Source organism: Stegostoma tigrinum, chromosome 32 (assembly GCF_030684315.1).
Source record: "Stegostoma tigrinum isolate sSteTig4 chromosome 32, sSteTig4.hap1, whole genome shotgun sequence".
Classification (NCBI taxonomy): Eukaryota; Metazoa; Chordata; class Chondrichthyes; order Orectolobiformes; family Stegostomatidae; genus Stegostoma; species Stegostoma tigrinum.
Genome location: NC_081385.1, coordinates 116830 through 141512, shown reverse-complemented (window position 1 = coordinate 141512; position 24683 = coordinate 116830). Strand labels below are relative to the sequence as shown.

The 24683-nt window shown below is 46.4% G+C and overlaps 1 protein-coding gene across 3 annotated transcripts in view; it reads left to right on the top strand.

Annotated features, from left to right (window-relative positions):
- The window catches only part of LOC125466853 (rho guanine nucleotide exchange factor 12-like), a 129878-nt gene that overhangs the window by 59746 nt on the left and 45449 nt on the right, over window positions 1-24683 (top strand). For all 3 annotated transcript variants that reach the window (XM_059638913.1, XM_059638912.1, XM_059638911.1), the window contains 9 exons: window positions 33-173; window positions 2111-2143; window positions 2500-2617; window positions 2885-2993; window positions 3082-3282; window positions 7004-7145; window positions 19495-19542; window positions 21098-21288; window positions 22034-22180. In XM_059638913.1, the coding sequence (XP_059494896.1) occupies window positions 33-173; window positions 2111-2143; window positions 2500-2617; window positions 2885-2993; window positions 3082-3282; window positions 7004-7145; window positions 19495-19542; window positions 21098-21288; window positions 22034-22180 (1130 nt within the window). The remainder of the gene's footprint in view (window positions 1-32; window positions 174-2110; window positions 2144-2499; window positions 2618-2884; window positions 2994-3081; window positions 3283-7003; window positions 7146-19494; window positions 19543-21097; window positions 21289-22033; window positions 22181-24683) is intronic.

Below are 24683 nucleotides of genomic sequence, written 5' to 3'. Positions count from 1 at the left end.
TGCCACTAATCTGTGCTTGGCTTTTCTGACAGACAAAAGCGGAATATGGGAATGACGATCGCAGAGAATGATTTGGCAAAGTTAGATCGGGAGCGAATGCATGACCGTGTGTCAGCGGAACAGAAAGAGCGGGTACATGCAGAGAACTTGTTAATGAAGATTGATGATGTTTTGTGAGTAGTGTTTCAAATTTCAATCCCTAACTGGCCTTTAGTAATGAGCTTTCAGACAGTGAGCAGATGCTGAACATTGGTTGCTACTGTAGCCACATTTTTACCTGTTAGGTTGGCCTACTGTCAAAATTCAAGCTGCTTGACCAGGTGTAAAGCGACGCTGATATTCTCTAATCAACTCTTGTTGTCTAGATTCTCAGCTACTCAATCTCTGATGGATTTCAGTAATTTTCCTGCATTTAACATTACTTTTCCTTCCAATGAATACCTTGAAGAAGTGGATGTTATTTTTAAATTTCAGCTCAAAAGGAACAATTCCCAAATCTAGAGAGCTTTGTAAAATTTTGATTATAACTTTTTCCATATAATACAAACACATCTTTTTCTCTGTGGACTTTCTACGTTTTCTGATTCCTTCTATCTCTGGAGTAGACTTTTAATTTAATGCTGTTGTTTGTGTTAGAACTCTCACTGATTTCTCATTATTTTATCATTGTTGGTTTGGAGCTGTGAACAGTGAGCTGAGAGCGGAATGTGACCTTTGGACTGAGCAGCAGCCTGCTTTCTTAAATAAAAACAAACAAATACATGTTTGCTTATAAGGCCAGGCCTGGATTTTAATTGCTGTTTGATTCTTGTTAGGAGTGCTGTATAGAGGCGTTATGCTCAAATATGTGGCAGATATTTGAATGGTAACAGGAGCACCAAAGGGATAAAACAAAAGAGAAGCCAAAGTTTGAACTGTATCAGTGATAATGGGAACGGCAGATGCTGGAGAATCCAAGATAATGAAGTGTGGAGCTGGATGAACACAGCAGGCCAAGCAGCATCTCAGGAGCACAAAAGCTGACGTTTCGGGCCTAGACCCTCCTTCAGCTCTCATGAAGGGTCTAGGCCCGAAACATCAGCTTTTGTGCTCCTGAGATGCTGCTTGGCCTGCTGTGTTCATCCAGCTCCACACTTTGTTACCAAAGTTTGAACTGTTTTTTGAGCTGTGGACTAGTCTGAAGGATTTTGGTTACCACTGCTCCAGGATGGAGGTTTTATTGCTGCTTAGTCGTGATCTCATTATCAATTCATTGGAAGTTCAGAGAATAGAATCTCAGTTATAAGAAATATTCTTCTGAGCCTACTGTGAGCTATCTGCATACACTGCTGTCTTCAGAAATCAAGCAAGATGCAATTTCATATACCTGATTTTATGGACCATGGAGACTGCTTAAGTTAACTGACTTGTTACACCTCCATTGTATTTTCCTTCGAATTTCCCTTAACTTCCTTTGTTGGTCCCTGTAAGAGTATGGGACCTCGAATTTAAAAAAAAATTAGGTTTAAACCACAGTCATTAATTAGATTACCTTGTGTTTTAAGTTTGCTCTGTTAAAGCTGCTGTATTAATAATAAATTGTCAAAACTTTTGTTTAAGTTATAAACCTGGTATCTGGTATCAGTTATTTGCAAAGTCTGGTTAAGAATCATTGAGGTCAATTCTAAGGGTCAATGTATCTTTTAATTTTACTGTGTTGCAAATACAGGGTCAGTGAGGCTGTTTTGATTTGGCTGTCAGTCTCCATGATGTAACGTTTGTCCTTCCATGTCCTCTCTGCTCCTTATTTCCCATTACTGATGTTTCGCCCCAGTATCTCTCTCTCTCTCTGCCAAGTTAGTTGAAGCCCCTCACTGCAAAGGGCCAGCATCCCTCCCTCCCTCCGGATGACATTGCTCCAGGCTGTTGAGGAGCAGATTGTCCATACCTCCCAGCAGCTAGGGAATTTAATGCTGAGCCTCCTGCACCATTTCTTCAGTGACACACACTTTTTTTTTGTGTTTTCACGGGGAGCCACAGTGCAGGGTTCCTGACTGTTTGCACATGCAGGACTTTTCATTTCTATTCTTAATGTTGGATTATTTAATGACTTTATTTCTCTGCTTTTCAGGATGAACTTGTCTCCCTCTGAGGAAGATCGAAGGTGAGTTTGTCAAATTCCTGCTGTTGACATTGCCACATTCTGGTTAGTAGCAAGGTTGGAATCTGCTTTATTTAAGCGTCCCATAATTTCAGTGTTTGCACCGTACTACAAATTGAGTATTAGAATCACAGAAATCAGAAACCTTTCAGATAAAACTCTTATGTTGCATATATTATTCAACATATTTGTTCAGCTCAGAAAATGGTTTTGGCCAAAAATGGAGTAGAAACTCATTTGGCATCTTCAGCAGCCTGTCGTCATTTCATTGGTTGTAGACCCATCACCTATTGCCCTCCAGGTTCTTCTGATTTGTGACAGTTTGTGTAGGCTCTCATTCTGGTTATCCTTCTGTGTAGCAATTCCATCAGTGATGTGATCCTCATCTACATGAAACACCTGGGCGTGAAAGTGAAGGATTCAAGGAACCTGGACAGAGATCGCAGAATACGGGTTGCATTCTTCCCAAAGAAGAAGGTTGGTTTCTGTATGTTTCAGGTCCAGTTTGGGGTGGTAGGGAAACGTTTGTTCTAGTTTCTGGTGTTGAGTATACTTAGTTAGAATGGGGAGGGGCACTCTGCTCTGATGCTCAGGAGGAAGTATGTGGTCCCAGCTGGGGAGAGAAGCAGGAAGTTGAGTGTTTTGGTGACAGATGTTGAGTGAACAGAATAATGATATTTTGATGATCCTAGTAATGGGTTTATGGTTCCTAACAATTTCTGGCATTTTTCTCTCCACAAATAGCCAAGTATTAAGAAGGAAAAAGAGTCAGTGAAAGATGATGACAAAAAGAAACGTTTTCAGAGCATCTTGGATCCAATTCGTCGCACGAGCAAACAGGATCGTAGTGCCAGTAAGTGTAACTCTGACAAAGGGAGGCCTCTCATGTTTAAACCTAGGGACAGAGAACCTCAAGACTGACTTGTGATCTCTTTGTCTAGTTGAAAAGGCCAGGTTACTGCATCAAAAGCAGATGGGACTATACAACCGCTCACTTTCGCATTCTGATCACAATGAGAGAATTAAACCAAGCCCATACTTTGGTGAGGGAAGTGATGCAAACCATCAGCCTGCAGCAGTTGGACTGGCAGGGTCAGCACTGACTATCTCTGCCCATGATGGGGTTCAGGAGAGTGATACAGGTACAGATACTTTAACAAATTGTCCCTCACTGTGACGTTTCAAACCATGACGTTTCAAACCATAACAGCATAAGGTACTGGAGCAGAATTAGTCCATTTAGCCCATTGAGTGTTCTCCACCATTTGATCGTAGCTGATATGTTTCCCAACCCAATTCTCCTGCTTTCTCCCCTTGATCCCCTTACTAATCAAGTACCTAATTATCTCTGTCTTAAAATTCATTCAATGACCTGGGCTCCACAGTCTTCTATGGCAGTGAGTTCCGCACATTAACCAGCCTCTGGCTGAAGAAATTCCATCTCATCTCACCTTCTAAAGTGTCGTACTTTCACTCTGAGGCTGTGCCCTCAGGCCCTGGTCTCTCTTATGAATGGAAACAACTTCTCCACATACCCTGTACCCGGGCCTCGGTATGTTTCAGAGAGAAACCACGCACACCCCAGCATCAATCCTTCTAGACTTCATCAAGTACAGAGTTAGAGTCCTCAACCGCACCTCAATGAAAAGCCTTTCGTCACAGGGGTCTTCCTTTTAAAGCGCTGTTGGATCCCCTGTAACCATCACATCCTCCATTAGATATGGGGCCCAAAACTGTTCTCAGTATTCCAAATATTGTCTAACTGGAGCCTTGTACAGCTTCAGCAGTATATCTATGATCATGTATTCTAGCCTGCTTAAAATATATGGTAACATTGTACTTGCCCTCCTGACTGCTAACTGAGCTTGCATATTAACCTTAACAGAATCCTGAACTAGATCTCCCAAAGCCCTTTGTGCTTCATGTTTCTGAACCGTTTCCCTGTCTGCGCCTATATTCTTTGTACTAAATTGCATAACCTCTCACTTTGCCACATTGTATCGCTTCAGCCACAGTTTTGGACACTCACCTAGCGTGTCCAAGTCCTTCTACAGTCTCCCAAGCTCCTCAAAATTACCAGTTCCTCCACTTAGCTTTGTACCATATACAAACGTAACATAAGTAGTTGTGGTCCCAACACAGATTCATGTGGAACTTCGCTAGTCACCACATACTATCCTGAAAACGACCTCTTTATCGCCACTCCCTGCCTTCTGCCAGTCAGCCAGTCCTCTTCATGCCAGTGCCTTGTCCCTAACACCATGGGCTATAATCTTATTTCGCACCCTCCTGTGTGGCACCTTGCCAAAAGCCTTCTAGAAATCAAAACCGATCACGTCCACTAGCTCTCCTTTGCCTGACTTGCTCATTACTTCCCCAAAGAATTCGAACAGATTTCTCAGGGGTGACCTCCCCTTGATGAAGCTGTGATGACTCAATCCAATTTTGCCATACACTTCCAAGTACTCTGCAGTGACATTCTTATTAATGGACTCTTAAAAATCTTACTGATTACTAAAGTCAGACTAACCAGCCTATAATTTCCTTTCTTGTGCCTTCCTCCCTTCTTAAACAGAGATGTAACATTTAGCCACTTTACAGTTCTCTGGGACTGTCCTTAACATCAGTGATTTCCTGAAAGATCCTGCCGATGCCTCTACAATCTCCTCTGATATCTCCTTCAGAAATCTAGGGTGTAGACTTTCCAATCCAGGTGATTTATCCACCTTCATACAGTTCAACTTAACCCATCACCTTCTCCTTAGTGATAGCCACTACGCTCCCTGCTGGCCTGTGATTCTCCTGAAATTCTGAAATGTTGCTGGTGTCTTCCACTGTGAAAACTCATGCAAAGTACCTATTCAGTTCCTCTGCTATGTCTTTGTTCCCCATTACTGCTGCTCCAGCCTCATTTTTCAAATATCCGATCTCCTTTGCTTCTCCGATACGTTTAAAAAATCTCTTGAAATCTTCTTTTATATTACTAGCTAGCTTACCCTCATATTTCATCATCTCCCCCATTGCTTTTTTAGTTATTCCCCACTGGTTTTTACAGGCTTCCTAATCCTCTGCCTTCCCTCAAATCTTCACTACATTGCGTGCTTCTCCTTTTTCCTTTATGACTTCCCTTGTCAGCCATGGTTGCTCATTCTCCCCTTCATACATTGCTTCTTCCTTAGGATGGATTTCTGCTGTGCTCCCAGAAACTCCTGCCATTGCCTGCTCCCTGCTAGGCTTCCTTTCCAATCAACTCTAGCCAGCTCCTCCCTCATGTCATTCTAGTTACCTTTACACAATTGTAATACCATTACATCTGATTCAGACATTTTCCCCCTCAAATTGCAGGTGAATTGTGTCTTATTGTGGTCACTGCCCTGGGGGCATTCCTTCACCTTCAGCTCTATAATCAAGTCTACCTCATTGTGCATCACCAAATCCAGAATTGCCGGTATCCGTAATGGGGTCTAACACAGGCTGCTCCAAAAAAAATCTTTTCATAGATAGATTCTACAAATCCCTTTTCTTGTGAGAGGCTGCCATTCTGATTTTCTCAGTCCACCTGCATATAATCCCCCATGGCAATTGGAAATTTGCCCTATCACTCCAAGCTCCTCTGTAGCCCAGATGAGATATCCTGAACCCAGGCACTGGCAGGCAACATACCTTTCAATCCTGACCACAGAGAACAGTGTCTATTCCCCTGACTATAATATTCCTAATTAAAACTGCATTTCCGTTTTCCCCTCCCTCTCGAATGGCTCCAGGTATCATGGTACTGTGGTCAGTTTGCTTGTCCTCTCCACAACCCCCACATGGAGTAGGAGTCTCAAACCTGTTAGAAAAGCACGAGCTGAGGGCGTTTCAGCATCACCACAACATCTCACTACTTGCTTCGCTCACAGCCACACATTCCTGTCCCTGATCATTGACTGAATGTGAGGTACTTAACCTAAGAGGTGTGTCTGCCTCCTCAAACAGTGTCCCGATAACTCTTTCCCTCCCTGATATGTTTCACTGTTCAAAACTCAGACTCCAGCTCATCAGCTCTGAGTAGGAGTTCCTCAGACATTCACTGCTTGTTACAAATGTCATCACTGTGAACAGCAAGCATTTAGAGCATGCACCTTTCTTTGCACTTGCATCTCTCAACTCCACCTGTTTCGTTGCTTCCCTGTTTTGCTTTCTCTCCTTCACTGTCTCTGTCTCCTGCCCATTCCCCTGTCCTCCCTCTCTGCCTCCTGTCCCTGGTGTCTCTCTCTCTATTCCTCCTGCCCCCGGTCTCTCTCATGCTCGCGTGCTGTCCCTCGCGTGCTATCTCACTCTCTCCCTCCTACCCCTGTCTCTTGCTTTCTCTCCTTCCCGCACCCTGTGTGTCGCACTCTGGCACTCACTCTCACCCACTACCACCCCACTCCCCCCACCCCCTGTGTGTGTGTATCTCTCCCTCTCCCTCTCGCTCCTTTTTTTTCTCGCGCTCCGTTTTTCCTCTGTCTGTCTGTTCCACTGACCACTTTGTTCTATCTGCCTCCATGATTCTCTCCTTACACCCCCCACCACCACAAATATCTAATTTCACCAGTAGTCCCTGCTGCAAGTGCTCCTCTTACACTCCCTCCTCACTCGCTCCCAACCCCCAAAAGAGCAGAAGTAGACCATTCAGCCCCTTTAGTTTGATATGCTATTCAGTGAGATAATGGCTGATTTGATAATTCTCAACTCCACTTTCCTGCCTTATTTTTCTGGCCCATTACTCCTTTACTGATTAAATCTCTATTGGAATAAAATAGTAAAGACCAATAGTGGAAAAGGATGAATACCTTATTGTAGTTCTCTTGACTCACACTGATTCTGTCTATGTTTCAGATCCTGTAGCTGCAGCATCTGCTGCAGTGAGGATGGCTAGTGACAATTTGTCAATTGACAGCAGTACTTCTGTACCAAAGCCAAGCTTTGATTTTCCATTCGCCCTGGATCAGGTAATGGAGGAAGACCGGGAGTCAGAGAGGTGAGTGGCTCTGATGCTACATCTGTTTGGGGAAGGAAAGGAAGCAGCCACAGTGTTTGATTCATTCAGTAACTGGAACAAGTCTCAAAGGATCATGTGCCCAATACAAACACTCCCTGTTCAGGGAGAGCTTGGCCTAAGGAATGTTTTACTTATTCATCTGTGGGCATTGCTGGCTGGCCACCATTTATTACCTGTCCTTGAGAAGGTGGGGTGAGCTGCCTTTTTGAATCGCTGCAGTCCACCTGCTGTGGATTGACCCACAATGCCATTAGGGAGGGAATTCCAGGATTTTCACCCAGCGACTGATGGAATGGCAATATATTTCCAAATCAGGATGGTGAGAGACTTGGAGGGGAACATGAAGGTGGTGGTGTTCCCATATATCTGCTGCACTTTTGCTTTTGGATTGAAGTGGTTTTGGGTTTGGGAAGTGCTGTCTGAGTATCTTTCAGCAGTGCATAGTAGACACTGCTGCGACTGTATGTCAGTGGTGGAGGGAGTGGGATGTTTGTCGATGTCGTGCCGGTGAAGCGGCTGCTTTGTCCTGGATGCTGTCAAGCTTCTTGAGTGTTGTTGGAGCTGCCCCCATTCGAGGCAAGTAGGACTTGTTCCTTATGGGTGATGGATATGCTTTGAGGAGTCGGGAGGTGAATTACTCACTGCAGTATTCCTAGTGCTTGATCTGCATTGCAACCACTGTGTTTATTAAGCAAGCCCAGTTGAGTTTCTGGTCAGTGATAACCCCCGGGATGTCGATAGTGGTGAATTCAGTGATGGAGTACCATTGAATGCCATGACGCAATGGTGAAATTTGTCTTTTATTGGTGATCGTCATTGCCAGTGATGGTAATGGCACTGAATGTGAAGGGGCAATGGTTAGCTTTTTTCTTGCTGGAGATGGTCATTGCCCCTCACTTGTGTGTCATGAATGTCACTTGCCTCTTGTCAGCCTCAGCCTGGAATTGACCAGATCTTGTTGAATGTGAACATGGACTGCTTCAGTATCTGAGGAGTCATGATGGTGCTGACCAATGTGCAATCATTGGTAAACATCTCCATTTCTGCCCTTATGTTGGAGGGAAGGCCATTGATGAAACATTTGAAAATGGTTGGGCCTAGGGCACTATCCTGAGGAACTCCTGTAGAGAATGTTCTGGAGCTAAGGTGACTGACTTCCAACAAACAGGTCATCTTCCTATGTGCTAATTATGTCTACAGTCAGTGGAGAGTTTACTCATTGATTCCAGTTTTACTAAGGTTCCTTGTATCAGAGATAATGGGAACTGCAGATGCTGGAGAACCCAAGATAACAAAGTGTGAAGCTGGATGAACACAGCAGGCCCAGCAGCATCTCAGGAGCACAAAAGCTGACGTTCGGGCCTAGACCCTTCATCAGAGAGGGGGATGGGGAGAGGTTACTGGAATAAATAGAGAGAGGGGGAAGCGGATCGAAGATGAGAGAAAAGAAGATAAGTGGAGAGGAGAGTATAGGTGGGGAGGTAGGGAGGGGATAGGTCAGTCCAGGGAGGACAGACAGGTCAAGGAGGTGGGATGAGGTTAGTAGGTAGGAAATGGAGGTGCGCTTTGAGGTGGGAGGAAGTGATAGGTGAGAGGAAGAACAGGTTAGGGAGGCGGGGACAGGCTGGGCTGGTTTTGGGATGCAGTGGGGGGAGGGGACGAGCTGGGCTGGTTTAGGAATGCAGTAGGGGAAGGGGAGATTTTGAAGCTTGTGAAGTCCACATTGATACCATTGGGCTGCAGGGTTCCCAAGCGGAATATGAGTTCCTGTTCCTGCAACCTACAGGTGGCATCATTGTGGCACTGCAGGAGGCCGAGGATGGACATGTCGTCTGAGGAATGGGAGGGGGAGTTGAAATGGTTTGCGAGTGGGAGGTGCAGTTGTTTATTGCGAACCGAGCAGAGGTGTTCTGCAAAGCAGTCGCCAAGCCTCTGCTTGGCTTCCCCATTGTAGCGGGAGCCACACCGGGTACAGTGGATGCAGTATACCACATTGGCGGATGTGCAGGTAAACATCTCCTTAATGTGGAAAGTCATCTCGGGGCCTGGGATAGGGGTGAGGGAGGAGGTGTGGGGGCAAGTGTAGCATTTTCTGCGGTTGCAGGGGAAGGTGCCGGGTGTGGTGGGGTTGGAGGGCAGTGTGGAGCGAACAAGGGAGTCACGGAGAGAGTGGTCTCTCCGGAAGGCAGACAAGGGTGGGGATGGGAAAATGTTTTGGGTGGTGGGGTCAGATTGTAGATGGCGGAAGTGTCGGAGGATGATGCGTTATATCCGGAGGTTGGTAGGGTGGTGTGTGAGAACGAGGGGGATCCTCTTTGGGCGGTTGTGGCGGGGGTGGGATGTGAGGGATGTGTTGTGGGAAATACGGGAGACGCGGTCAAGCGCGTTCTCGACCACTGTGGGGGGAAAGTTGCGGGTTGCAGGAACAGTGAGTTAGTTAGTTGCCTACCACCATTGACGGCTGGATGTGGCAGCATTGCAGAGCTTAGATGTGATGTATTGTTTGTGGGATTGCTTAGTTCTGTCTGTCACTTGCTGGTTGGGATGCTAGTAGTTACTTGACCTGGAAGAGGGCAGTGGAATGGTGACGCTGATTGGCTGATTTGGGAAGATATCAGCGCAGAGACTGCTTCCAGAGGTGGTTTGCGGAAGGCTGTTGTCAAGTGACGTTTTCTTAAAGAGCTTGATTGGTGATAGAAATGTCAGTCAGTGTTGATAAGTGCTGTGCTTGTGAGATGTGGGAGAACCGCAATGCTTCCAATGTCTAGGATAACTATATTTGCAGGAAGTGCACCCAATTGTAGCTCCTCACAGACCACGTTGATAGGTTGGAGTGGCAGTTGGATGCACTTAGCAGCATGAGGATGGTGGAAAGCATCGTAGCCAGGAGTTGTAGAGATGTGGTGACATCCTAAGTGCAGGCAGGTAGATGTGGGACTGGTAGAAGAAGCGTGCATTTGTTCTGGGTGTGGCCTATCGGGGGGGTAACAGTAACAGCCAGACTAGTGGCACCATGACTGGTTCCGTTCTTAAGGGAAGGACAAAGAGCACCAGAGCAGTAGTTATAGGGGATAATAAAATGTGAGGCTGGATGAACACAGCAGGCCAAGCAGCATCTCAGGAGCACAAAAGCTGACGTTTCGGGCCTAGACCCTTCATCAGAGAGGGGGATGGGGAGAGGGAACTGGAATAAATAGGGAGAGAGGGGGAAGCGGACCGAAGATGGAGAGTAAAGAAGATAGGTGGAGAGAGTGTAGGTGGGGAGGTAGGGAGGGGATAGGTCAGTCCAGGGAAGACGGACAGGTCAAGGAGGTGGGATGAGGTTAGTAGGTAGATGGGGGTGCGGCTTGGGGTGGGAGGAAGGGATGGGTGAGAGGAATAACCGGTTAGGGAGGCAGAGACAGGTTGGACTGATTTTGGGATGCAGTGGGTGGGGGGGAAGAGCTGGGCTGGTTGTGTGGTGCAGTGGGGGGAGGGGACGAACTGGGCTGGTTTAGGGATGCAGTAGGGGAAGGGGAGATTTTGAAACTGGTGAAGTCCACATTGATACCATTAGGCTGCAGGGTTCCCAGGCGGAATATGAGTTGCTGTACCTGCAACCTTCGGGTGGCATCATTGTGGCACTGCAGGAGGCCCATGACGGACATGTCATCTAGAGAATGGGAGGGGGAGTGGAAATGGTTTGCGACTGGGAGGTGCAGTTGTTTGTTGCGAACTGAGCGGAGGTGTTCTGCAAAGCGGTCTCCAAGCCTCCGCTTGGTTTCCCCAATGTAGAGGAAGCCACACCGGGTACAGTGGATGCAGTATACCACATTGGCAGATGTGCAGGTGAACCTCTGCTTAATGTGGAATGTCATCTTGGGGCCTGGGATAGGGGTGAGGGAGGAGGTGTGGGGGCAAGTGTAGCATTTCCTGCGGTTGCAGGGGAAGGTGCCGGGTGTGGTGGGGTTGGATGGCAGTGTGGAGCGAACAAGGGAGTCACGGAGAGAGTGGTCTCTCCGGAACTTTCCGGAGAGACCACTCTCTCCGTGACTCCCTTGTTCGCTCCACACTGCCCTCCAACCCCACCACACCCGGCACCTTCCCCTGCAACCGCAGGAAATGCTAAACTTGCCCCCACACCTCCTCCCTCACCCCTATCCCCGGCCCCAAGATGACATTCCACATTAAGCAGAGGTTCACCTGCACATCTGCCAATGTGGTATACTGCATCCACTGTACCCGGTGTGGCTACCTCTACATTGGGGAAACCAAGCGGAGGCTTGGAGACCGCTTTGCAGAACACCTCCGCTCAGTTCGCAACAAACAACTGCACCTCCCAGTCGCAAACCATTTCCACTCCCCCTCCCATTCTCTAGATGACATGTCCGTCATGGGCCTCCTGCAGTGCCACAATGATGCCACCCGAAGGTTGCAGGTACAGCAACTCATATTCCGCCTGGGAACCCTGCAGCCTAATGGTATCAATGTGGACTTCACCAGTTTCAAAATCTCCCCTTCCCCTACTGCATCCCTAAACCAGCCCAGTTCGTCCCCTCCCCCCACTGCACCACACAACCAGCCCAGCTCTTCCCCCCCCACCCACTGCATCCCAAAATCAGTCCAACCTGTCTCTGCCTCCCTAACCGGTTATTCCTCTCACCCATCCCTTCCTCCCACCCCAAGCCGCACCCCCATCTACCTACTAACCTCATCCCACCTCCTTGACTTGTCCGTCTTCCCTGGACTGACCTATCCCCTCCCTACCTCCCCACCTACACTCTCTCCACCTATCTTCTTTACTCTCCATCTTCGGTCCGCCTCCCCCTCTCTCCCTATTTATTCCCGTTCCCTCTCCCCATCCCCCTCTCTGATGAAGGGTCTAGGCCCGAAACGTCAGCTTTTGTGCTCCTGAGATGCTACTTGGCCTGCTGTGTTCATCCAGCCTCACATTTTATTATCTTGGAATTCTCCAGCATCTGCAGTTCCCATTATCAGTAGTTATAGGGGACTGTACAGTGAGGGGTACAGATAGGCGCTTCTGTGGACATAAAAGAGACTCCAGGATGGTGTGTTGCCTCCCTGGTGCCCGGGTCCAGGATGTCTCTGAACAGGCAGAAAGCATTCTGAAGGAGAGGGTGAACAGCCAGAGGTTGTGGTACATATTGGTCCTCACAACATGCATGATGAGATCCTGCAGCAGCAGTTCAGGCAGTTAGATAGAAAATTAAAGAGTAGGACCTCCAAGGTTGTAATTAGATTAGATTAGATTCCCTACAGTGTGGAAACAGGCCCTTCGGCCCAACAAGTCCACACCACCCCTTGAAGCATCCCACCCAGACCAATCCCCCTATAGCCCACACACCCTTGAACACTATAGGCAATTTAGCTTGGCCAATCCACCTAGCCTGCACATCTTTGGACTGTGCGAGGAAACCCGAGCACCCGGAGGAAACCCACGCAGACATGGGGAGAATGTGCAAATTCCACACAGACAGTCACCCGAGGCTAGAATCAAACCCGGGTCCCTAGTGCTGTGAGGCTGCAGTGCTAACCACTGAGCCACCGTGCCACAGAGTAATTTCAGGATTACTCTCTGGCCACGTGCCAATGAGGCTGGAAATAGGAAGATAGTACACCATAACATGTGGCTAAACAGATGGTATAGGAGGGAGGATTTCAGATCTCTGGACCATTGGGATCTCTTCCCGGGCAGATGGGATCTGTACAAGAAGGACGGGTTGCATCTGAACTGGAGGAGCACAAATATTCTGTCTGGGAGGTTTATTGGTGTTACCCGGGGGGATTTAATCTAGCTTGGCAGGGGATTGGGCACCAATGCAAATGTGAATGGACTGAAAGGGAGCTAGAGAATCGGGCCAATAAGACTCAAAGGAAGAGCAGGCAGGGTGTGGTTGCTGATCAAAGTGGGTCTGGTGGACTGAAGTGCATCTGTTTCAATGTGAGAAGTATAACAGGTAAGGCAGATGAACTGAGAGATTGGTTTTGTACTTGGAACTGTGATGTTGTTGCTATTACAGAGAAGTGGTTCTAGGAGGGACATGATTGGCAGCTTAACTTGCCAGGATACAGATATTTCAGGCAGGGTAGAGGGGAATATAAAAGGGGTGGGGGGAGTTGCACTACTTTTTAAGGGGAATATCACAGCTGTACTGCAGGAAGACATCTTGGATGTCTCATACAATGAGGCAATATGGGTAGAGCTTGGGAACAGGAAGGGTGTAATCAGTGTTTGGGGTTTACTATAGGCCTCCCAACAACCAACAGGAGATAGAAGAACAGACATGTAGGCAGATTTTCATAATATGTAAAAGTAAGAGGGTTATTGTTGTGAGTGATTTTTAACTTTCCATTTCTTGACTGGGACTCACTTAGTGCTTGGGGTGTGGATGGGGCAGAGTTTGTAAGGACCATCCAGGTAGGCTTCATGAAACAGTAAGTAGATAGTCCAACTAGGAATGGGGCCATACTGGACCCTAGTATTGAGGAATGAACCTGGCCTGGTGGTCGACATCTCAGTAGGGGAGGACCTTGGGAACAGAATCTCAATTCAGTAAGTTTTAAGGTACTGGTGGATAAAGATAAGTGTAGTTGTCAGGTGAAAATGCTGAATTGGGCGAAGACCAATTACAACAATGCTAGGCAGAAAAATGTAGATTGGAGGCAGATGTTTGAGCGCAAATCAACATATGGTATGTGGAGGCTTTCAGGTGTAAGTTGATAGGAACTCAGGATCAGCACGTTCTTTTCAGGATGAAGGATAAGTATGGCAAGTTTAGGAAACCTTGTATCACAAGAGATATTGTGAACAGAGTCAAAAAGAAAAAGGAAGCATTTGTCAAGGTTAGGAAGCTGGGAACACACGAAGCAAGTGTAGAATACAGGGAAAGTTAAAAGAAACTTAAGCAAGGAGTCAAGAGGACTAAAAGGGGTCTTGAAAAGGATTGGCCGATAGGATTAAGGAAAATTCCAAGACACTTTATACATATACAAAAATAGCAAGCGGGTAGCCAGGGAGAGGGTTATCCCACACAAGGACATGGGAGGGAATTTGTGTGGAGCCAGAGGAAATGGGTGAGGTATTAAATGTTCTTTGCATAAGTATTCACCACAGAGAAGGACTTGGTGGATGAAGAGTCTGGGGAAGGGTGTGTAGATAGTTTGGGTCATGTTGAGATCAATAAGAGAGGAGGTCTGGGATCTTTTAAAAACATTAAGGTAGACAAGTCCTCAGGGCCTGATGGGATATACCCCAGAATACTGAGAGAGGCAAGGGAGGAAATTGCTGGTGTCTTGAGAGAAATCGTTGTATCCTCACTGGCTGCCAGGGAGGTCCCAGAGGACTGAAGAATAGCCAGTGTTGTTCCTGTGTTTAAGAAGGGTGGCAGAGATTATCTGGCTAATTACAAACCAGTGAGCCTTACGTTCAGTGGTAGGGAAATTATTGGAGAGGATTTACTCCCACTTTGAAATAAGCGGGCGTATTAGCAAGAGGAAGTACGGTTTTGTGAAAGGGAGGTTGTTTCTCACTAACTTGATTGAGTTTTTTGAGGGAGTGACGAAGATCATCGATGAGGGTAGGGCAGTGGATGTTGTCTACATGGACTTCAGTAAATCCTTTGACAAGGGCCCTCATGGCAGACTGATACAGAAGGTGAAGTCGCATGGGGTCAGAGGTGAGCTTGCAAGATGGATAAAAAAGTGGCTTGGTCATAAAAGACAGAGGGTAGCTGTGGAAGGGTGCATTTCTGAATGGAGGGCTATGCCTAGTAGCGTTCCTCAGGGATCAGTGTTGGGACTTTTGCTATTTGTAATATATATAAATGATTTTGAGGAACATGTTAACTGGTTTGATTAGTAAGTTTGTGGATGACACAAAGGTTGGTAGAATTATGGATAGCAATGAGGACCGTCAGAGGTTACAGCAGGATATAGATCGGTTGGTGACTTGGGCAGAGAGATGGCAGACGGAGTTTAATCCAGAACAATAACAGCTGATGCATTTCGAAAGATCTAATCCATGTTGAAAATATGCTGTAAATGGCAGAACCCTTAAGAGTGCTGATAGGCAGAGCGATCTGGGTGTACGGGTACACAGGTCACTGAAAGTGGCAATGCAGGTAGAAAAGATAGTCAATAAGGCATACGGCATGCTTGCCTTCATCGGCCAGAGTATTGAGTTTAAAAATTGGCTGGTAATGTGGCAAATTTGTAGAACCTTAATTAGGCCGCCTCTGGAATGTTGTGTTCAAATCTGGTCACCACGCTACCAGAAGGATGTAGTGGTTTTTGAAGAGAGTACAGAAAAAGTTTATCAGGATGTTGCCTGGTATGGAAGGCATTAGCTATGAGGAGAAGTTGGAGAAACATGAGTTGTTCTCACTGGAATGGCAGAGGTTGAGGGGGCGACCTGCGATAGGGTTAGATAATGAAGGGCATGGACAGACTGGACAATCAGAAGCTTTTTCCCAGGTGGAAGAGTGAGTTACCAGGGGCGGTGGGTTTAAGGGTTGAGGGGCAAAATTTAAAGGTGATATCTGGGGCAAGTTTTTTCTTTACACAGAGGGTAATAGGTGCCTGGAACTTGCTGCCAGGGGAGGTAATGGAAGCAGATACTATAGTGACTTTTAAAAGGTGTCTTGACAAATAGAACATAGAACATCACAGCACAGCACAGGCCCTTCGGCCCTCGACATTGAGCCGACCTGTCATACCAATCTGAAGCCCATCTAACCTACACTATTCCTTGTACGTCCGTTGCTTGTCGAATGATGACTTAAATGTACCTAAAGTTGGCAAATTCATTACCGTTGCAGTCAAACTGTTCCATTCCCTTACTACTCTCTGAGTAAAGAAACTACCTCTGACATCTGTCCTATATCTTTCACTCCTCAATTTAAAGCTATGCCCCCTCGTACTCACCGTCACCATCCTAGGAAAAAGGCTCTCCCTATCCACCCTATCTAACCCTCTGATTATTTCATGTTTCAATTAAGTCACCTCTCAACCTTCTTCTCTCGAACGAAAACAGCCTCAAGTCCCTCAGCCTTTCCTCCTAAGACCTTCCCTCCATACCAGGCAACATCCTAGTAAATCTCCTCTGCACCCTTTCCAAAGCTTCCACATCCTTCTTATAATGCGGTGACCGGAACTGTACGCAATATTCTAAGTGCGGCCGCACCAGAGTTTTGTACAGCTGCAGCATAACCTCTTGATTCCAGAACTCGATCCCTCTGTTAATAAAAGCTAAAACACTGTATGCTGCCTTAACAACCCTGTCAACGTGGGTGGCAGCTTTCAAGGATCTGCGTACATGGACACCGAGATCTGTCTGCTCATCTACACTACCAAGAATCTTACCATTAGCCCAGTACTTTGCCTTCCGGTTACTCCTACTAAAGTGCATCACCTCACACTTATCCGCATTAAACTCCATTTGCCACCTCTCAGCCCAGCTCTGCAGCTTATCTATGTCCGTCTGTAACCTGCAGCATCCTTCGTCACTATCCACAATTCCACCGACCTTAGTGTCGTCTGCAAATTTACTAACCCATCCTTCTACACCCTCATCCAGGTCGATTATAAAAATGACAAACAGCAGTGGACCCAACACCAACCCTTGCGGTACACCACTAGTAACTGGACTCCAGGATGAACATTTCCCATCAACTTCCACCCTCTGTCTTCTTTCAGCAAGCCAATTTCTGTTCGAAACTGCTATATCTCCCACAATCCCATTCCTCTGCATTTTGTACAATAGCCTACTGTGGGGAACCTTATCGAAAGCCTTGCTGAAATCCATATACACCACATCAACCGGTTTACTCTCATCTACCTGTTTGGTCACCTTCTCAAAGAACTCAATAAGGTTTGTGAGGCACAACCTACCCTTCTCAAAACCGTGCTGACTATTCCTAATCAAATTATTCTTTTCTAGATGATTATAAATCCTCTCCCTTATAACCTTTTCCAACACTTTACCAACAACTGAAGTAAGGCTCACTGGTCTATAATTACCAGGGTTGTCTCTACTCCCCTTCTTGAACAGGGGAACCACATTTGCTATCCTCCAGTCGTCTGGCACTGTCCCTGTAGACAATGACGAGTTAAAGATCAATGCCAAAGGCTCGGCAATCTCCTCCCTGGCTTCCCAGAGGATCCTAGGATAAATCCCATCTGGCCCAGGGAATTTACCTATTTACACACTCTGTAGGATTTCTAATACCTCTTCCTTGTGAACATCAAACCCACCTAGTCTAGTAGCCTGTATCACAGTATTCTCCTCGACAACATTGTTGTTTTCCAGAGTGAATACTGTCGAAAAATATTCATTTATTGCTTCCCCCATCTCCTCTGACTCCGCACACAACTTCCCACTACTATCCTTGATTGGCCCTAATCTTACTCTTGTCATTCCTTTATTCCTTATATACCTATAGAAAGCCTTAGGGTTTACCCTGATCCTACCCGCCAGCAACTTCTCATGTCGTCTCCTGGCTCTTCTGAGCTCTCTCTTTAGGTGTTTCCTGGCTACCTTGTAACCCTCAAGCGCTCTAACTGAGCCTTCACATCTCATCCTAACATAAGCCGCCTTCTTCCTCTTGACCAGAGATTCCACTTCCTTCGTAAACCATGGCTCCCGCGCTCTACAGCTTCCTTCCTGCCTAACAGGTACATACTTATCTAGGACACACAGGAGCTTTTCCTTGAATAAGCTCCACATTTCTAATGTGCCCATCCCCTGCAGTTTCCTTCCCCATCCTATGCTCCCTAAATCTTGCCTAATCTCATCGTAATTGCCTTTCCCCCAGCTATAACTCTTGCCCAGTGGTATACACCTATCCCTTTCCATGACTAAAATAAACATAACAGAATTGTGATTGCTGTCACCAAAGTGCTCACCTACTTCCAAATCTAACAGCTGGCCGGGCTCATTACCCAGTACCAAATCTAATGTGGCTTCGCCCCTTGTTGGCCTGTCTACATACTGTGTCAGGAAGCCCTCCTGCACACACTGGACAAAAACTGACCCATCTATAGTACTCGAACTATAGTGCTCCCAGCCAATATATGAATAGGATGGGAATAGAAGGCTACGGTCCCTGGATGGGTAGGGGGTTTTAGGTGTGATGGGCAGTATGTCGGTGCAGGCTTGGAGGGCTGAAGGGCCTGCTCCTGTGTTGTAATTTTCTTTGTTCTTTGTTCTTAGTCCTGTTTGGTGGCTTCACCAGGTTGATACCTCATCTTAGGTAAGCCTGATGCTGCTCCTGGCATACACTCCTGCACTGCCCATTGAACCAGGGTTGATCCCTGGCTTGATGGTCATGGTTGAGTGGGGGATGTAGTGGGCCATGAGATTACACATTGTGCTCGACTCTAATTCTGCTGCTGTTGGATGTCCAGTTTTGAAATGCTAGATCTGTTTGAAGTCTATTCCATTGAACATGGTGATAGTGTCACCTATGCAATGGGGGTTTATCTCAATGTGAAGGTGGGACTTTGTCTGCACAAGGTATGTGTGGTGTTTGCTCGTACCAATACTGTCATGGACAGGTGCATCTGCACTTGGCAGATTAATAAGGATGAGGTCAAGTATGTTTCTCCCTCTTGTTGGTTCCCTTACCGCCTGCCGCAGACCAAGTCTAGCAGCTATGTTTTTTAAGACCCGACCAGCTCAATCAATAGTCCTTCTGCTGAGCAACTCTTGATGGTGCACTTTGAAATCCCCCACCAGAGAACATTTTGTGACTCTGCCGTAGTCAGTGTTGTTGAATATGGAGAAGTATCAATCTATTGGATTTCATGGGTTTCGGAGTCAATGTTGAGGGCTTCCAGAGCAACTCCCTCCCAACTGTATCCCACAGTGCCACCATCTCTGCTGGGTCTGTCCGGCCAGTGAGACAGGACATATCCAGGGATGGTGATGGTGGCGTCTGGGACATTGTCTGTAAGATGTGATTCCATGAGTAAGACTGTGTCTGGCTATTGCTTAACTACTCTGTGAGACAGCTCTCCTATTTTTAACACTAGCCCCCAGAGGTTAGTGAGAAGGACTCTGCGGGGTCGATAGGGCTGTTTCTGCTGTTTATCTTTTCCGGTGCCTAGTTCAATGCTCGGTGATCCATCCAGTAGTTTTTACTGAAATCTAATTCCACCTTCAGCAGGGCCTGAGTCCAGCCCAGGTGCCCAGAACATTAGCTGAGTTTCTGGGTAAATAGTCGAGTGATAATTGCCTGCCTGCTAGTTGGGAAGGGTGACTAGCTCAGTGCAAGGAAGAGGGCTTGAGCTGAGGTTTTCTAAATTGTTATTTAATTTTCTTGTGTTTCAGGAGCCTGGAAACTGCCACGCCCCCATGTACCCCAAAACCAGGTCGCAGGTGAGCACTTAAGAGGCTACAAAAACAGACTGCTGCAAAGGCTGAGCAGGTCTGGCAACATCTGTGAAGAAAAAATTGTTTCAGGTCCACTGACCCTTCTTCAGAACTGATGATACCCAGGAAATTGTTCTTCCAGGACTCCCTGGTCCACTCTTCTTTCACTCACAACATCTCCCCCAGAGCCCATGTCACCATGCCCTGCAACCACAAAAGGTGTAACACCTGCCTATTTACCTCCTCTGTCCCTAGTATCCATGGGCGCAAACATACCATCCTGGTGAAGCAGTACTTTACCTGTACTTCTCACGATCTAGTCTACTGTATTTGCTGCTCAGTGATTTCCACCACAGATGCTGCCAGACCTGCTGAGCTTTGCCAGCAACTTTGTTCTTGTTTGTGATTTCCGCTACATTGGGGAAACAAAGCATAGACAGGGTGACGGCTTCACAGCGTGTCCATGTTCGGCCTATGGAGACCCTATGCTTTCAGCTCCCTGCCGCTTTAACACACCACCCTGTTCCCTGGCCACCATCTCTGTCTCAGGCTTGCTGCAGTGTTCCAGTGAAACTCAACGTAAGATTGGGGACACTGCAGCCCTCCAGACTCAATATCAAGTTCAATAATTTTAGGGCTTGAACTCTTCCCATGTCCTAGCCCCCTACCCCACACATGAGGCCTTATTGTCACATCATCTGCCACTACACACTACCTATTGCTAGTCACTAACAATCCCCATTAACAGTTGTTCACCCTCCTGGCCTGATCATTATCAACAGCTTTGTTTCATCTAACTGCTCTTCTCCTTATTTTTCCCTCTCCCTACCTGTGGTTTACTCTTTACCCCCGCCCTCCACCCAATCTACTGCATATAAACCAACATTTTCCTGGGTACCATCAATTCTGAGGATGGATCACTGGATCTGAAATGTTAACTCAGACTTTTCTTCACAGATACTGCCATACCTGCTCAGCTTTTCCAGCAACATCTCTTTTAGTTCCTGATTTACAGCAGACACAGTTCTTTCGGTTTTTACCGAAGAGACTGCATTGAAACATACTCAAAAAATGAGAAATGAGTAGAATAGAGAGAGTTCGAGTTTGAGCATGAACTGGGTACTGAGCCAGAAAAGTGCAAACTGAGGCTGCTAGAGAGGAGGGTGCAAAGTAAATATTGGGAGCTCTTGCGCAACATTTTGCAACAAGCAGGAGGGCCAGGTCTGTCATTATAGCACACTGCGATATAGTACCAGTGGGGACAGGTCTGTCACTCTAGCACACTGGGATACAGTTCTAGTAGGGACAGGTCTGTCAGTGTAGTACACTGGGAAACAGTACCGATTGGACAGGTCTACCACTGTTGTACAGTGGGGTACAATACTGGTGGGGACAGGTCTGTCACTGTATGTGAGCATGAAAGCTGCACTAGCTGAAATAATTTAAAAATTAGGAGTTATCCTTTCAGGAGTGTAATGAGGGAGATTTTTTTCTCAGAGGAGGCTGTGTGATTTTGGAATTACCATATTGATTGTAATGTTTGTGTTGGGTTTTTATCCAGAATGGATGGTCATGGTTATGGAGCTTGGACTGAGCCAACTTCTCAAAGCCAGTGCCTGGCTCAGACAGATGAGGATCAAATGCACCTGTCGGATGTGGAGCAGGATGCAGCTAATTGGCAGCAACTGGTGAGCCAGGACATCCTGTCTGGCCTGAAACCACATGAGATCAAGCGGCAAGAAGTTATTAACGGTAAGATAGTCAGGCTTGTCCAACTTCTCTTTTGAGTTTGGGAGGCTGGCGAGTGAATAGGGAGTGCCTTGAGGCAGTGGGAGTTGGGGGAAGGTGGGTGGAAGGTGTATGAGCTCGGAGTAGGCTGGAAATCACCTTGAGCTTTCTGGGTTTTTGGAAGTGTAATGCCAGGAGTGTTTTGTGGCTGCATGGAACTGGGAACATGATAACAAAAGCTCAGCTTTTGTGCTCCTGAGATGCTGCTTGGCCTGCTGTGTTCATCCAGCTACACACTTTGCTATCTTGGATTCTCCAGCATCTGCAGTTCCCTGGAGCTGGGAACATCTCTGGTTTGTGGGGGATCTGTTTTGTGACTGGGGATCATAGAAGCAGTAGAGTTAAGGGGCTTATTAGGATCAGCCAAGTATGGAGAGGTTGCAGGGGGTTAGATGAAGAAGAGGCAAAGGCGTGAGTACAGTGAACCTCACTGCACGGGTACGTAAAAAACCAAATGAACTGCAGATCGTGGAAATCAGAAACAAAAACAGAAATTGCTGGACCAAAGAAGGGCCACTGGACCTGAAATGTTAATTCTGTTTTCTCTCCACAGATGCTGAGTTTTTCAAGCAGTTTCTGTTTTTGTCACTGTGTACAGTGTTCTGTAAAATGATTTTAGGAAATCATGTGAGAGTGTACTATGGATTCAACTCTACAATTTATCTCACTAATCGCCAATTTGTATTTTTGCCTCTGATAATTTTGGTAGAACTTTTCAACACTGAACGTGCTCACATCCGAATGCTGAAAGTTCTGGATGTAATCTTTTACCAGAAGATGATACGAGATAGCAGCTTACCAGCAGCAGAAGTGAGGAGCATATTTTCCAATCTCGATGAAATTCTGCAACTTCACAGTAAGTCAGGGTTGTGAAGGGACGTGTAGCCATTCCAGGAACATATGAAATAGAAGCAGGAATGCATCATATGGGCATCTCAAGCCTGCTGTTTAATAGGATCATGGCTGATTCTTGACCTCCATACTACTTTCCCACCTGATCTTCATAATTCTTGATCCCTTTAGTATCCAAAAAAACCCACCTATTTGTTGCTGTCAACCTTAAACATAGTGACTGGTCATCCACAACCCTCTGGTGTAGAAGGTTCCAAAGGTTCACATCTTCTGAGAGAAGAAAATAGACCTCATTATAGCCCTAAGTAGACAACTCGTAAAATGATTGAAATTGAGCGGGATTGATTTTCTAGTTGAGTGCCATGGTAACTGGTAATTAAAGTTATTTCAGACTTCAATCACATCTTTGTGGGAGTGTGCAAACACAGCCTGTTTGCTAGCATCACAGTGCCATCCTTACTGGTTGAAGTGGTAGCACAGTGACACACAGCCAAGTGGGTGTGGTCCCTGGAGTCATGATCATTTGCTTCAGATGCCGTGAACTGTCACGGCATCAGGTTCGCCAGGAAGGAAACCTCCTGCTGATTACCACCTAATGCGTCCCATAGCTGGTGAACATGTTCAACAACAATTGGAAGGATCTCTGAGGGTGACAATAGCACAGAATGTAATCCGAGTGGGGATTTCATTGCCCACCACCAGGGTGGGTAAAACATACTTGACCTTATCCTCATCAGCTTTACTGGCACTAATACATCGATCCATGCCAGTATTGGTAAGAGTGAGCAGTGCACAGTGCTTGAGATGAAGTCCTAGTCATGGTATGCATTAAAGGTTTGGATGACGGGACTGAGGGTGTTGTTGCTAAGTTTGCAGATGACACAAAGATAGGTGGAGGGACAGGTTTTATTGTGGAATCTGGGAGTCTGCAGAAGGACTTAAGCAGGCTAGGAGAGTTGGCAAAAATGTGGCAGATGATCTGATCTGATCAGACCACAATTGGAATATTGTGAGCAGTTTTGCGCCCTGTATCTAAGGAAGGATGCGCTAGTGTTACCTTTACATTAAGAATAACCTTCGTCATGTTCCTTAGTGCTATCACCGTGCTAAATGGGACAGACTTAAAACAGACCTAACACCTCGAGTCTGGGCATCCTTGAGACACTGTGGGCTATCAACAACAGCAGTGTCAGATTCTGACGCAATCTGGATTCTCATAACCAGAAGATATAGGAGTAGAATTAGACCATTTGGCCCATTAGATCTCCCCTGCAATTCGATTATGGCTGATTTCTTTCCCAACCCCATTATCCTGGTTGCTCCCCCTCACTCTTGATCCCCTTACTAATCAAGAGCCTATCCGTCTTTCTCTTAAATACACTCAATGACTTGGCAACTTCCTAGTCTCTCCTTGTGTAAATACTTTCTCCACGTCCACTTGATCCAGGCCTCTAGAATTCTATGTTTTGATCAAGTTCTGAACCAGAGTGCTCAACTGCTCCTTATATGACTAGTCCACCATCCTGGGATCATGCTTGTAAAACTTTTCTGGACCCCCTGTAACACTAATGCATCTTTCCTTGTTCCAAATGTGGTCTAGTCAGAGCCTCGTACAGCTTCATCAGTATATTTATGCTCTTTTGTTCTAGATGTGGAGGTGCTTGTGCAGTGTAACTTCTGACCTTGTATCCTAGTCCTCTTGAAATGAACACCAGTATTTGCCTTCCTAATTGCCAACTGAACCTGCATGTTAACCTTAACAGAATCATGACCTAGGACTCCCAAGACCCTTTGTGCCTCAGATTTCTGAAGTCTTTCCCATTTAGAAAATTGTCTGCACCTCTATTCTTCCAACCAAAATGCATAACCTCATACTTTCCCACGTTGTATTTCATCTACCACTTTTTTGCCAACTCTCCTAGCCTGCCTAAGTCTTTCTGCAGACTCCCAGATTCCTCAATACAACCTGTCCCTCCACCTATCTTTGTGTCATCTGCAAAATTAGCAACAATGCCCTCGGTTTCTTCGTCCAGATCTTTAATGTATAATATGAATAGTTGTGGTCCCCATACTGACCTCTGTGGAACTCGACTAGTCACTGGCTGTCATTCTGAAAAAAACCCCTTTATCCTCACTCTCTGCCTTCTGCCAGTCAGTCAATCCTCTCTCCATGCGAGTGCCTTGTCCCTAACACAGTGGGCTCTTATTTAGCAGCCTCCTGTGCAGCACCTTATCAAAGGCCGTAAGGACATCCAAATAGATCACATCCACTGGCTGTCCTTTTACTAACTTGCTCAGTACCTCCTCAAAGAATTCTAACAGATGTATCAGTAGTGATCTCCCCCGTGACGAAGCCGTGCTGACTCAGCCCTGTTTTACAATGCACTTGTAATTACCATGCAATCTCGTTTTTATTAATGGATTCTAAAATCTTACCAATGATTGAGGCTGGCTAGCCAGCCCATAATTTTCTATGATCTGTCTATCTTCCTTCTTAACCAGGATGC